Source organism: Bos mutus, chromosome 11 (genome assembly GCF_027580195.1).
Source record: "Bos mutus isolate GX-2022 chromosome 11, NWIPB_WYAK_1.1, whole genome shotgun sequence".
NCBI lineage: Eukaryota > Metazoa > Chordata > Mammalia > Artiodactyla > Bovidae > Bos > Bos mutus.
Genome location: NC_091627.1, coordinates 2,305,758 through 2,319,487, shown reverse-complemented (window position 1 = coordinate 2,319,487; position 13,730 = coordinate 2,305,758). Strand labels below are relative to the sequence as shown.

Genomic DNA, 13,730 nt, shown 5'->3' with positions numbered 1-13,730 from the left:
GGTGGATTCTGTCAGCAGGTTTGAGTCTGTGGGCTCCTCCCCTCCAGCATTCCCCACCGAACTTTCTGACTGTTCTACCGGCCTCAGTTTCTTGCCTCTGACACCTCACGCCAGTGGACTGGGGGTTCCCTCGGGTAAAGGACTACAAGCTCTCGATCCCAACCACAGACAGCAGCTCCTGAAGAAACAGCGGGTTCCTCCAGGTAAGGGTGAGATGATACCGTCCCTTGCCCCCTCCTCTGTACTCACGATGGAACAGAACCACGAGACCAAGACACCGGGAACCCACCCACCCACCCACCCTCTGTGGTCCCCCAACACGTGTCCATCGCCACGAACTCAGCTGCTCCTCCTCCTCAAAATCAATACGGACAAGGAACAGTCATTCAGGCAGGATCAGTTTTCCTGCACCACATTCATCTCTTCTAATTCACTCAGGGCACCGAGGTTAAAAATAGGCTGCCAGGGACACCAGACGGAGAGCTGTGTTCCGCATCTGAACTCGGGACAGAAAAATCTCAAAAATGCAGACACGGTCACTTCTCTCCATTCTGCAAAATGTCTGTTATCCAGAACCTGTTGAAAACTTGTGGGAGGGATGGATAAATTAGGCGTTTGGGATTAAGAGCTACACACACACTATATATAAAACAACCAACTAGGGCCTACTGTGCAGCAAAGGGAACTGTACTCAGCATTGCAACGACCAAAAGGGAGAGTCTGGAAAAACACACGCGTGGATGCATCACTGAAGCACAGTCCTTGGCGCCTCAAAATAACCCAGCTCTGTAAGTCAGCGCAACCTCAGTTAAAAACAGACAGACAAGCTTGAGTGGCAAATGATCCGCTTCACACCTTTAACGTGCTAACTTTACCCCCGTTTACAAGGCCTCGTTATCGAGCCGTGAGGACGCTCGTAAGCCTGCTCTCCACATTTATAGGTCTTTTCAATTATGAAGATACTCCCCAGCCATTATTTAATTCAGATCGATGAGCACCAAGAAACATAGGTTTGGGTGTATTACACGAAATTATAAAACAGTAGCACTGAAACTTCATTTCGTGCACGTTGCATGTTCCAGGAGAGGGGGAAATAAAAGAAACAGCAAAGAAGTGAGTTTTGGTTTTGTTTTTTTTTTAAGAAGTGAGTTTTTTTAAAAAGCAAAAAGTCATAAAGGTAAAACTACATATATTTGTTCAACTTGGCAATTAAGATGAAAAGATGATCGGATTCGATTGTTTTAATCTACACTTATCCTAAGACCGAGTCCGCACTGGTAGGTGACTCCCGGAATCCAGGGGACACAGAGGCACCAACGAACTAACTGTCCACGGGCCTCACAGTCCAGGTGGGGAGACCGAGGGGGCGGCGGTTACGTCTGAGATGCAGACCTGTCTAACCTGGAGGGGTGTCACTTGTGTGGGGTGACAAGCTCTGGTCTCCAACCGCTCTGTCCCTTTGGCCAGCACTGCATGGAAATTCCACCACTGCCCCGCTGATTCTCAGCTGAGGCAGCACCTCCGAGTGTGAGTCTCCTGAGCAGGCAGAGGGCAGATACATTACAAGCCTTGGGCATCTGCTAACACAGATGAGTTACTGCTGGGCCCGGCTGGCCCAGTGCATCTGACGGCCACGGGAGCTGAACGGAGAAAAAGGCAATGGCAGGTGTTGGGTCAGGAGGGGGAGGGGTGCAACATGAGGCCCCCGAGGGTCTGAAGGGTCCTGGGGCGCAGGGCGGTGACCTGCCCAACGGGGCGCGGATCCTGGTCTCTATTTTCTCCTGTAACATGAGCTGGATCCACCCAGTTATGCCCTGGCCCTCGGAGCTCAGCGGCACCCCACGGCCCCTACAAACCATCCCACGGGGCAGAGGCCAGGATCAGAGCCCGGAGCACTTGACCTAAACTCCAGTCCCACCTCCTATGGTCCTGGAAAAGGAACTCAAGGCCCTGAAAAAACCCGAAAGGGACTTTGAATCACCCAGGCTGAGTTCTATCGTGTCAGGCCATCTCAGTTCCAGCCTGAGTCTTTTCTCAGCATCACGCAGACCCACAGAGCCTTGTCTGGAAGTTCCCAGCTATCAGAAGCTGCGCTTCACGGAGAAACCGCGCGTCCCCACCACGCTACGGCGGTCTGTGCACACGACCACGCTCAGGCGACGCTGGACCGCAGGGCTGGCGCGCCCCCTTCTCCTCCAGCTCAGGCTCTCACCGTGGATCCTGACTCTCCTGAAAGCAGCCCTCTCGGGGGGAAGCAGTCAGGCGAGTCCGAGATGGACTCTCAGCCCTGGGCGGGGCTCTGCAGCTCTGGGTAAGAGAACCTAGGCCTCAGTTTCCCACCTGCAAACTGGGAATAAGGTAGAGTCGCTGGAACGATCGTCCTCAGCGGAGCTGACAAGCACGGCAGATGCTCACTAGTGGCCCCACGAGGGGAGGAGAAGGTCAAGCAGACAGCACTTAGCACGGTGGTCCCTGCTCGATAAACAGACGCTGTCAGCATCAAAGTCATCAGATATCCTGAAACACATCCGATCAGACAGTTGGGAGGCGAGTGTCAGCACGGATTTGTCCTCGGCGGGCTTCAGCGATCGCCCTTCTCTGTCTAATTGTCCAGGAGAGCGTGGAGGACGGTGTGAGCAGAGGAGTCCCGGGCCACGGCAGAGCCAAGGAGGCCCCCACCCCTCCGGATCGCGCCCAGGCCACCGTGAGACCCCAGAGCCCCCTTCAGCTGGACGCTACGTGGATGCTGGGCAGCCCCCTCCCCTCTCCCCCTTCACTCTGGCAGCAGCTGTACTGGCAGATGCTGAATCCTGACAATTACTCTGGCCCTCACAATGGCCCGAGACCCTCCAGGAGGCCCCGAGCCTGGCCTGCTGCCTCCCTGAGACAGCAGAAACCTCCCCTCCCGCTGAGACCCCAGGCCCGCGCCCCGCTGCCCCAGGAGCCTCGCCCGCCAACGTCGATTTTGGTACAGAAAGTCAGCTGCTTAGAAGAGCTTCCCCCACGCCCCCCGCCACGTGCGGAAAATCACAGAAGAGCGAACGGACTCTCTGCTTTCTGCCTCCACCGCCGTGGCTGACAGTGTGATGTGCGTTCAGCCCCGGGCCGTCTGACGCTGAGCAGCAAGATCCCTGACCACCACTAAACTGTTACTAGGAAACCAAGCCCGGCATCTCCTGACCCCCGTCCACATCAGTCAGGGGGCAGCGGGGTGGCAAGGAGTGGGCTTTGGAGGGCCTGGGGAAGCCGGCTGTGGGCTGGATGGGCTGCAGGTGGGGACAGACAGACAGGCAAGGCGCTGCTTACACTAGGAGGCAGGCCTCAACCGCCCTCAGCCGACCCTCACCCAACACGCGGGCTCCCTACAGGGGCGAAGAGCAGGGCCTGAGAGGGCAAAACGGTCCCCGAGGTTGCAAAGCCGTTCAGGGGCACCTCTAGACGGCACCACCGTGGCTGCGAGATTCCCAGAGCGGGCCGGGCTCGCCCGGCTGTGTGCTTCCTGCCAGAAGCCCCTCTTTCTCAGGGATTCTTTCGAAGCAGCAGGAGAATCTCCCCACCATTCAGACTTGTTCACAAGGATGAAGCCCAGGCTCCTGACCGGGCCAAGCAGTAGATGGCTCCGGGTTTTAGTCCCTCCTTGGTCGAGTGGAGCTATTTCAAATCCTGAAAGATGATGCTGTGAAAGTGCTGCACTCAATATGCCAGCAAATCTGGAAAACTCAGCAGTGGTCACAGGACGGGAAAGGTCAGTTTTCATTCCAATCCCAAAGAAAGGCAATGCCAAAGAATGCTCAAACTACCGCACAATTGCACTCGACACACTAGTAAAGTCATGCTCAAAATTCTCCAAGCCAGGCTTCAGCAATATGTGAACAGTGAACTTCCTGATGTTCAAGCTGGTTTTAGAAAAGGCAGAGGAACCAGATATCAAATTGCCAACATCCGCTGGATCATGGAAAAAGCAAGAGAGTTCCAGAAAAACATCTATTTCTGCTTTATTGACTATGCCAAAGCCTTTGACTGTGTGGATCACAATAAACTGTGGAAAATTCTGAAAGAGATGGGAATACCAGACCACCTGACCTGCCTGTTGAGAAATCTGTATGCAGGTCAGGAAGCAACAGTTAGAACAGGACATGGAACAACAGACTGGTTCCAAATAGGAAAAGGAGTACGTCAAGGCTGTATATTGTCACCCTGCTTATTTAACTTCTATGCAGAGTACATCATGAGAAACGCTGGACTGGAAGAAACACAAGCTGGAATCAATATTGCCGGGAGAAATATCAATAACCTCAGAGAAGCAGATGACACCACCCTTATGGCAGAAAGTGAAGAGGAACTAAAAACCCTCTTGATGAAGGTGAAAGTGGAGAGTGAAAAAGTTGGCTTAAAGCTCAACATTCAGAAAACAAAGATCATGGCATCCGGTCCCATCACTTCATGGGAAATAGATGGGGAAACAATGGAAACAGTGTCAGACTTTATTTTTTTGGGCTCCAAAATCACTGCAGATGGTAACTGCAGCCTTGAAATTAAAAGACGCTTACTCCTTGGAAGGAAAGTTATGACCAACCTAGATAGCATATTGAAAAGCAGAGACATTACTTTGCCAACAAAGGTTCGTCTAGTCAAGGCTATGGTTTTTCCTCTGGTCAGGTATGAATGTGAGAGTTGGACTGTGAAGAAGGCTGAGGGCCGAAGAATTGATGCTTTTGAACTGTGGTGATGGAGAAGACTCTTGAGAGTCCCTTGGACTGCAAGAAGATGCAATCAGTCCATTCTGAAGGAGATCAGCCCTGGGATTTCTTTGGAAGGACTGATGCTGAAGCTGAAACTCCAGTACTTTGGCCACCTCATGCAAAGAGTTGACTCATTGGAAAAGACTCTGATGCTGGGAGGGATTGGGGGCAGGAGGAGAAGGGGACGAACGAGGATGAGATGGCTGGATGGCATCACTGACTCGATGGATGTGAGTGTGAGTGAACTCCGGGAGTTGGTGATGGACAGGGAGGCCTGGCATGCTGCGATTCATGGGGTCGCAAAGAGTCGGACACAACTGAGCGACTGAACAGAACTGAACTGAACTGGTCAAGTAAAGAGTGCTGTGTGATCTCAGGCAAATCACTTACCCACTCTGAGCCATAACTTCCCCAAGTACAAAATGACTTGATTGGACATGAGTTTCAGCAAGCTCCGGGAGTTGGTGATGGACAGGGAAGCCTGGCGTGCCTCAGGCCATGGGGTCGCAAGAGTAGACACAACTGAGCAACTGAACTGAACTGGACTACAAAACAGGGACAGGACCAGTGACCCTGCAGTGCCCTGAAGGCTGAGATAATGGGTGGCACTCAGGCACTGGGCCTTGCACTCAGGGGGCCCTCTGAACTGCCTAGAACCACTGCTTGGCTCCTGAATATAACAGTAACAGATGTTAGGGCCTCGGCCCCTGGGCGCGTCCTCTGTGCCACGGTGTGCAGGGCCCAGCTCAAGCAGCTGCCTTTTCTCTGCTCTGCTCCCTTCGGGGTGGCCCTCATGAGGAGCTCACCTCGGGGGCCTGGGGAACCCCAAGTGCAAGAAAACAATGACAACACCGACCCAGGTGGACTTCTCATCTTCTGGGGAAGGGGCACCTCCTTCAGTCTTCTGGGGTTGGGGATGGCTTCTTGGAGGAGGTGACCTCTGGGCTGGGTTTTATAGGATGAATTAGACTTTGGTGACCAATAGAGCAGATATTATGTACACGACAGGGCTTTTTTAGACTTAAGTCCAACATGTTAGGCTTATTCATATTTTGAGCACTATTTTTTAAGGGCTACTATGTGTCGAGTCTGTGCTGCGCATGGGGGAAGTAACGTACAAGGGGCCTCGTCTCTATCCTCAGGGGGTCCAGAAGTCAGCATCCGGAAAGCGATTTGAAGAGGCCTTCATTAGACAGACTGCAAACATCTCCTCCTGGCCACTGCCCAGCTGGTCCCTGCTTTTTCTTGAAAAGAGCACAGTGCATGCCTACCTCCTCCACATCGGCCTCTGCACCCTGCGGAGACTGTTAAATCGGAGCACAGAATCGCTGCGACAGCCTTGGTCCTGAAAGGACTCGTGCTTAACTAGGTATTAAAAATAAAAATCCATCCAGGTCTGTGTCGTGTCTGCTGGCCTGTGTGATTTGACTATCTAGCCAGGGCAGAGTGGCACGGGGCATCTGCTCTGCGGGCACTTGGGAGGCCCCTCAGACTCACTCCAGCACAGAGAATGAACACGCTTCCTTCCTGGAGTGCTGGGCTTCAAGGTCACTGATGCCCTGGACACCCAGGGCACGCAGGGCCTGTGAAACAGCTCGGACCCAGAAGCCACGAGGTCAAGACATCCCTGGAGGGCAGGACAGGAAGCCGCGCAGAGCTCAGGGCTGTCAGCCCGCCGGCCACCTCCGTAGCCAGGAGGTGGGGGAGCTACGAGCCTGTTCACTGGGCAGGGTGTAGATGGGCTGCCCTGCCCGGCCGTCCAGCAGCCGATTCTGGGAGGGCAGGGAGCGTCGGGCAGCTGGTCTAGACCACAGGGCAGGGGGGCCGCTGGGCTGCACACACCCACATGGTGACTTTGGGGCCCAGACGGCCGGCCCTCGGGTCCCGAGTAACAGACACAGCCAACCCCCCGCGTCTCCAGGACCCCAGCCCCAAATAAGACAGCGGCTGGCCTGGTGGGGGTGGGGGCAGGCTTCCTAAGTCACATCTCAGCAAAGCCTCTGCAGCTTCTGTACTCTCGCAGTACCCCTTCCTCCAGGAAGCCCTCCTGGTCTCCTGGCCCGTTGAGGTCTGACCCCGGTCATCACTGCTCGGGTAGCTGCTGTGGGGTTGGGAGCGCTGAAGAGTGAGAACTGCAGGGGCCAGGTCGCATGGGACTCTACCCAGCCACCGTGGGGGATGGCCAGGACTTCTAAGTGGGACCCACTTCAAAGCCACTCTGCCCCTTAGCTGCTGGGCTCAGCGTGGGGACAGACCCCCATGTGCCCTGTGGACACTGGCTTCAGCTCCACCATCCTGCCAGTCCCATAGCCCAGGCTGGGCTTCCAGATTTACAAGTGGGTGAGAGCAGTGGGTGAGAGCCCCCCGACAGGGCTACAGGGACCACATGCTGCCAAGGAAATGCCAGCCCAGGACCGCACCTGCCCTGCATACAGTCGGCGCTCCCTAAGTGCTTACTGTACAGACGAAAACCTGAACAGCCAGAGGTGTAGGCTGCTGAACCGGCACCCAGGGTGGCCCCGTCCAGCAAGGACCACAGGAGAGACGAGGCCTTCCTATGACGGGCTGTCACCCCCCGAGCAGCCTGGAGCCAGTGTCCCCAGCTCCAGGAGGCAGGCGGCAGGGCAGGGCGAGGCCTCCCAGGCACCCAGGGCTTGGGGCACCCTGCCTGTCCCCATCCTGCGGGAAGAGGGCAGCCGCGGACACCCCCACTTTGGGGGGCCTACGGTCAGCCCACTTTGGGCCGTGGTGGGGTCTGTATCCTACAGGAGTGGGCTGTTTTTGCGAAGCCAGATTTGTCCCCTCGGAGAAGCAATTCTTTCAGAGAAACGTGAGGCGCCCCCAAACCCAGGGACACATCCATGCCTCGCACTTGGAGGGTCCCCCACACGTGCAGGTCTCCTGCTCGACGCCGACCTTTCATACAAGGCGGCCTGAGCATAAAGGAATTCTTGTCGCAGCTGGGAGAGCTGGGCAGGCCAGCCAGGTTGCTGGGAGGGGTGGGCCTCGGCTTGCCCTCGTTTGAGGGTCACTTCGGGCAGAGCGACAGGTCCTCGTCCAATGCAGGGACGGGCTGGCCAGAGGAGCATGGCCTCCGCCCTCCCAGCAGGTGGCCCCTGCCTCGCTCCCCAGGGATGAGGAAGACCAGCTCCCAGAGCATGCCCAAAGCCCTCGCGGTGCCCTGACTCAGAAACTCCTACATTTTATGCATCTTCAAAAAATCACCCCAACGAGGCTAACATGACACATTTAAAGCTGTGAAGTCATTTTATGACGCGATAAAACATGTAGCTCTACATCTGAGGATGAATTACGTCCCCCGCCATGTCCAATTGGATTTGCTCAAGCCTGAAAATCACTTCAATCCTGAGGAAAGGGAACCTTTCTGGTGGCCAGGAGCGGGCTCCTAGATCAGGAAACTGCGGCTCCTTTCAGCTCGAGGGTCCACGGATGACCTGGGCCAACGCTTTGACCCCAGGGAGGGAGGAAGTGAGCCCCGAGAAGGAGCTATCGTGCCCAGAGAGACAGGAGGCCGCCACAAGAGCTGCGCGCGGCCAAGGCGGACGCTTGGGCTGCATGGCACTCTGTCGCCAGCCCGCCAGGACGACCTCCGGGCCCCCTCTCCTCGCAGGGCACCACCAGCACTGAAGCACACCCGGCTGGGGGTCTCTACCGGCCTTCCGATGTGGGCCACGCCTTCCCAGGTGTGAGGGTGGTCCTCCCATTGAGCCCCAGGGAGCTTCGGTAATTCTGATTTCTTGCCAACACTTTACAGTGTCTCAAGCCTGCTGTGCCTCCACGGGGCGATACCAGGCCACGTCTCTGAGACGGGAGCCTGGGGTTCTGGGCAGGCGGATCCTGTCTTGCTCTCCCTCACTACGCCCCACCTCCCGCTCTCGGGGGCCACCCGTCCTGCCAGGCCTTAGCAAGGATGCTCCTTCCCCTGGGACGCCAGCCCTGCCTCCGGCCACTTCCCATTTGGACTCTAAGACTCAGGTGTCACCTCCTCCCAGAAGCCTCCCGATTTTGAGGCTGGCGTCCACCCGGCCCTACTCTGAGCTCCTGTGGTCAACAATCTCGTATATGTTTTTCTCCTGTGTGCAAGTCTGGCTCCCAGCCCTGCAGGGGGCGGGGGGCTCCTCTAGGGCAGACACTTAACTGCAAGCCCACCCAGGAGCTGGGCAGCTCTGAGAAGCTGTGGCAGGTGGCTCCAGGCCCCTGGGAGCACCTGGAAAGAAGCAGGCGGTAGCGGGAGGGATGAGCCATCAGGCAAATGCAAGGCACCAATCATCAGGGCAGCTTAAAAACAGGCCTCTCATCTGAGGCTCAGTTTGCTTGACAGAGCGTTCCTTTAAGTGGCAATATTTTGTGCTAATTTTTCCGGCCAGCTGCTCTATTATTTGATGATACACTCTTCAAGGATCTCAGAAGTGAGCTCTGAGTGCTTGAGAACATAATCTCAGCTCAGTGCCGTCCACTCACACAGAGCCCGCAGAGCACTGCTGTGGCTCTGAGACGGGGGCTGCCCACACAGGGTCGCCGAGCCACATGTGGCTGTGAGCCACCTCTTACATCAACGATCACGGGTTGAACTAGGGGATATTTTGGATACGCTGGGTCCAAACTACACTCTTAAAATTCACTTGTGTATGCTCAGTCGCTCTGTTACGTCTGACTCTGTGACCCCATGGACTGTGGCCTGCCAGGCTCCTCTGTCCATGGGATTTCCCAGGCAAGAGTACTGGAGTGGGTTGTCATTTCCTACTCCAGGGGATCTTCCCAACCCAGGGATCAAACCCACATCTCCTGCGTTGGCAGGCAGATTCTTTACCACTGAGCCACCTGTTTCTTTTTCTCTTTCTGATGCAGCTACTAGAAAATTAACAATCACCAGGCAACTCGTGTTTGATTTCTCCTGGACAGTGCCGCCACGGCCGTCGCAGGGGTGTCTCGCCTTCCCTCTGCAGTTCCCGAAAGTGCGCAGTAACCAGCTGCTGGCTGAACGCACACACGACCCACTGACAGAACGGAAGTGTTCTTGGGGCCGTGCACACCTGGCGGTCCCTCCCTGGGGCCCCAGACCTTCCACGGGGCTCCGGCCACCCGTGGAGCCGGAGCCGGACTTTCTCCGAACAGCTGTGAAGCGTCTGAGGTCTGGCAGAGCAGCAGGGCCCTTAGAGACACAAGGTGACCATACTTTCCAACACCTGGTCAGAGCCCAGAGGAAAGAATGAGCCAGTTCTGCTGGAAACGTCACCCCCTTGCTCCCCATCACCGCTGGGCATCAGATCCAGGCCACCGCCTGGCCCCCGCCCCCAGGAGAGGCCAGATAAGAAAAGACATTTCTGTTTATGTCATGTAAATTGCCATAATGGATAAATATGAGTCCCAAGTCCGCAGAGACAAGACGCTAGGAAATCTTGATTTTCAGTGAAAGGAGAAGGGGAGGCGGGGAAAGCATGAAAAATTTATTAACCTGGAGCCTCTGGGACCAAACCGCAAGTTAAAGACTCAAATCCATCCCCCTTCCCTGTAACGTATGATTTACGTTTGCAATAACGGGCGCCATACGGAACTCATTGGATTAAGGAGGCTCACTCTTAATGTCACGGAATAATATTATTGAACCGCGCAAAGCCTCCCGTGCGGGAGGAGTTCCATCCTGTGTGTTGGTCTGAGGGGTCAGGCAGCAGTGGAACTGGGGGAGGAAGGGGGAGACGGGTGTGCGCCCAACACACCGCACAGGAATCCTCAAACCTGGACAGGCCCCCGGGACCAGGCAGGGACCCCCGGGGGCAGCAGCAGAGCAGAGGGCCTGGCGGGTACTCCGGAGGCCGTACAAGGTGGGCCCCGCTGTCCCGGGACCCGCAGCCTCTGCTGACCCCTGAGGCATGTTTCCGGAGGACACGGAGCCCGAACTTTGGCTTGTGGGTGACTCTGGAGAAATGGCCTGACGCTCGGCGCTGGGCAGGGGCCCCCCCGGGGTCCCCGGGCCCCACATCCACAAAGCCAGCCCCAGGTGGAGTCAAGGGGCATCAAACTGGGGTCTCGACACAGCAAGCGCACAGGGGTTGCACTCCTGCTGTGACCACAGCTCTCACTCAGTGTGAGCTGTACGACGCAGGAGAAGGAGGCCACGAGGCTCCCCAGAAGCAGCGGCCGGCTATCGGGGAACAGAGGAACGTCTGCCGACAAACGGGGACGAGTCTCCTCGGCAGGTCGTCGCCTGGCCTGAGGGCCGTGGGCCCCCCACTTCGTGAGACACGTGGGCCCCCCGCCACGGCCCGGGCAAACCCGTGATCTCTCCACCTCGGTCCCCCGCCAGCCACGTGGAGCAGGCCACACGGCCCCACGCCAGGCCACCGCCGACGTTGCAGAAGCCAACCTTCTCTTCCGGAAGAGCCCCTACCCAGGGACTCCCGCCAGTCCCTGGGGAGGGCTCCGGATCCCTCAGGTGACACGGCTGCTGGGGTGGCCGGGCCAGGCTGCACGTGACGGCCCAGGCAGTCCTCGGAGAGGGAAAGGCGGGGACAGAGGCAGGCCAGACCAAGGCTTCGGGAAGGGGGACATCCCGGTGGCTCCGGGAGGCCCCAGCCTGGAGCCTGAGTCCAGCCCCGGCCAGCGTCAGGCCGGGAGACAACCCTGAATCACCAGCCGCACCTGCTCGTGGCCTGTGCTCCCGGGGGCCCAACTTCTGCAAAAGCGCCTTCCTTCCCCGGAGTGGCCTCGCCAGCCCAGGGAGGCGCGGGCCCAGCCCCACCCCAACGGCAGCACTGAAAGCCCAGCCCTCCTCGCGCCTGGCCTTGGGGAGGAAGCTGCAGCCACGCCACCACGGGAACGTGGGTGAAGCACTGCAACCCTCTGGTGGGGGGAGCACGACCCCCAGCCCCGCGCAGAAGGCTGAGGCGGGCTCCCGTCACGGGGAGACCCCCCAGACCCCCTCCCCTCCCGTCCCCCGCCGGCTCCTTACTCTGCCAGCTCCTCCAGGCTGCGGTACACGTCCTCGTCATTCTCCGTGGTCTCCTCCGAGGGGAAGGGCCTGCGGAGACAGACAGGGGGCAGTGAGTGGGTCATGGAAGGAAACAGGTGCATACAACATGGTGTGTGAGACAGGGCCCCTCGTGTGCAGATGCCGAGCGGGAGGACCCCACGCCCAGCCTGGCCCCAGGCACCGCGGAGCTCGGCTCTTCCGTCCAGGCCCCGGAGTGCCTGCTGGCGAATGAGGGAACCAGGTCAGGGATGCGGGAAGCTTCCATCTGAGTCACGGTCCTGCCTTCACACGTCAGGGGGCCCAGACATGGGGCCCCGGGCCCCGCCTCCTGGTGGAGTGTGAGAGCCTGTCTTTAGGAGATGGGGGTCAGGGTGCGAACCCAGACTTTTCTGGACTTGAGACCCTTTATTTCTTCCATGAAGACCTCCCAGTTCTGTATTTGGGGGATGCCCAGGGTCCCTGCAAACCCTGTGACCCTACGATGCCCCTGGGGGGATTAGGAGATGGCACCGGGTGTCAGAAAGCTTCCCAGCGTGGCAGGGGCGGCCAGGGTCCTCACCAGCAGACAGGGGGCCCCCTGGCCGTTGGGAATCTGTCGGAGAACTCACGGGGAGGAAAAGGGGGTTCACAGGGAAAGCGGGGGCTCAGCCACACCCGTCACTACTGCAGAACGAACCTGGGCCTGACTCCCAGAAAAGGGGCGGAGCCAGCCCCGCTGCCCAGGGCCTGAGACGGGGGTGACGCGGAGCCCTGGGCCCGGCCGGGCTCGCGGGAAGGAACACAGGCACCGCACCCCCTGCAGGACGTCCTCTAAGGGAGGGTGGGTGAACCCCGGCTCTGTCACCCCCTACCGCCATCCAGAGACTGATAGGAGGCGATCCCAGCTCCCAAACTGGAGGAAACGGGACAGGTCCGCAAACGGGACAGCGTGATCCGGGTAAAGAAGCAACAGGTGGAGGTGGGGGCCACACCCACACCCGCCCCCTATGCATCCCCCAGCACAGGGAGCCACTAAGCCATGAGCTGGAGATCTGGGTTCCGCCCAGCTCCATCACAGACCTGCATGGCCCCGTGTCTGAGGTCCCAAGGCAGATCTGCCAGACCAGGGGTCCCCATCACCTGCGGCTTCCTGGCAACAGCTTGTGACGTGGCCCAGCCCGACCTCTCTGTAGATGGGCTCCCCTCCGCCCTCCCATCACCATGACAACAGCATCCCCCACCGGGCATCACGTGACAAGAAGGAAGGAGGACAGATGTGTATCTTCAGGTCATGGGAAAAGCCGCAGGCCATCAGACGCCTGTGCCCCCAGCAGGACCGGGACCCTCACTGACCCAGCCAGGCTTCCAGCCAGGAATTCCCTCCACGACACAGCGGAACTGGAAGCTGATCCAGATCCCACGGGGTGCTGGAACCGAGCTCTGGTTTCCTAACTGACCCCCGACGGCCGACAGTTCCGACCCCCACCCTACTGATCACAGAAAATTCCAGGCCAGGCTGAGATGTGACTGCAGGACCCAGAGACGGAGCGCCAGCCCACCCCTACCAGCAGGACACCCTGCTGCCATGACCAGCCTCACACGGACCCTGTCAGCTGTGTACACTTCACTCTCTGGCAGAAAGAGCTCGTCTGCTCACCCCTAGGGGTGGCTGGCGAGGACCCTTCCCAGAGCAGGGGAGTGCCAGGGTCAGGGGCACAGGTTGGACAAGGCAAAGTGGGCAGGGCCGTGTCTTTTAAACACTGAGAGAGGTCACTACACTGTGGCTGTACTCACAACCCAAGTAACTTTATTCCACGAGCTCCATGTAGATTTTCTAACAGTGGGGATGCATCTGTGCTCTGCATCATGAAGCTTTCCACTTTCCAGCTCAGGGAGTCAGCAAACCCACGGCACACACATCACCTCTCACCCTGCGGGTGCCCGGACAGACATCATTAATCAACTGCTACACTCCTATCCTTGAAGCCCCCTACAGTCTCTCTTAACACAGGGCTCTG

General features: G+C 58.0%; 1 protein-coding gene across 5 annotated transcripts in view; it reads right to left on the bottom strand.

Moving 5' to 3' along the window:
* Positions 1–13,730, bottom strand: part of VAV2 (vav guanine nucleotide exchange factor 2) — a 187,295-nt gene that overhangs the window by 50,602 nt on the left and 122,963 nt on the right. For all 5 annotated transcript variants that reach the window (XM_070378687.1, XM_070378684.1, XM_070378688.1 and 2 more), the window contains one exon: positions 11,713–11,781. In XM_070378687.1, coding sequence (XP_070234788.1) covers positions 11,713–11,781 — 69 coding nt within the window. The remainder of the gene's footprint in view (positions 1–11,712; positions 11,782–13,730) is intronic.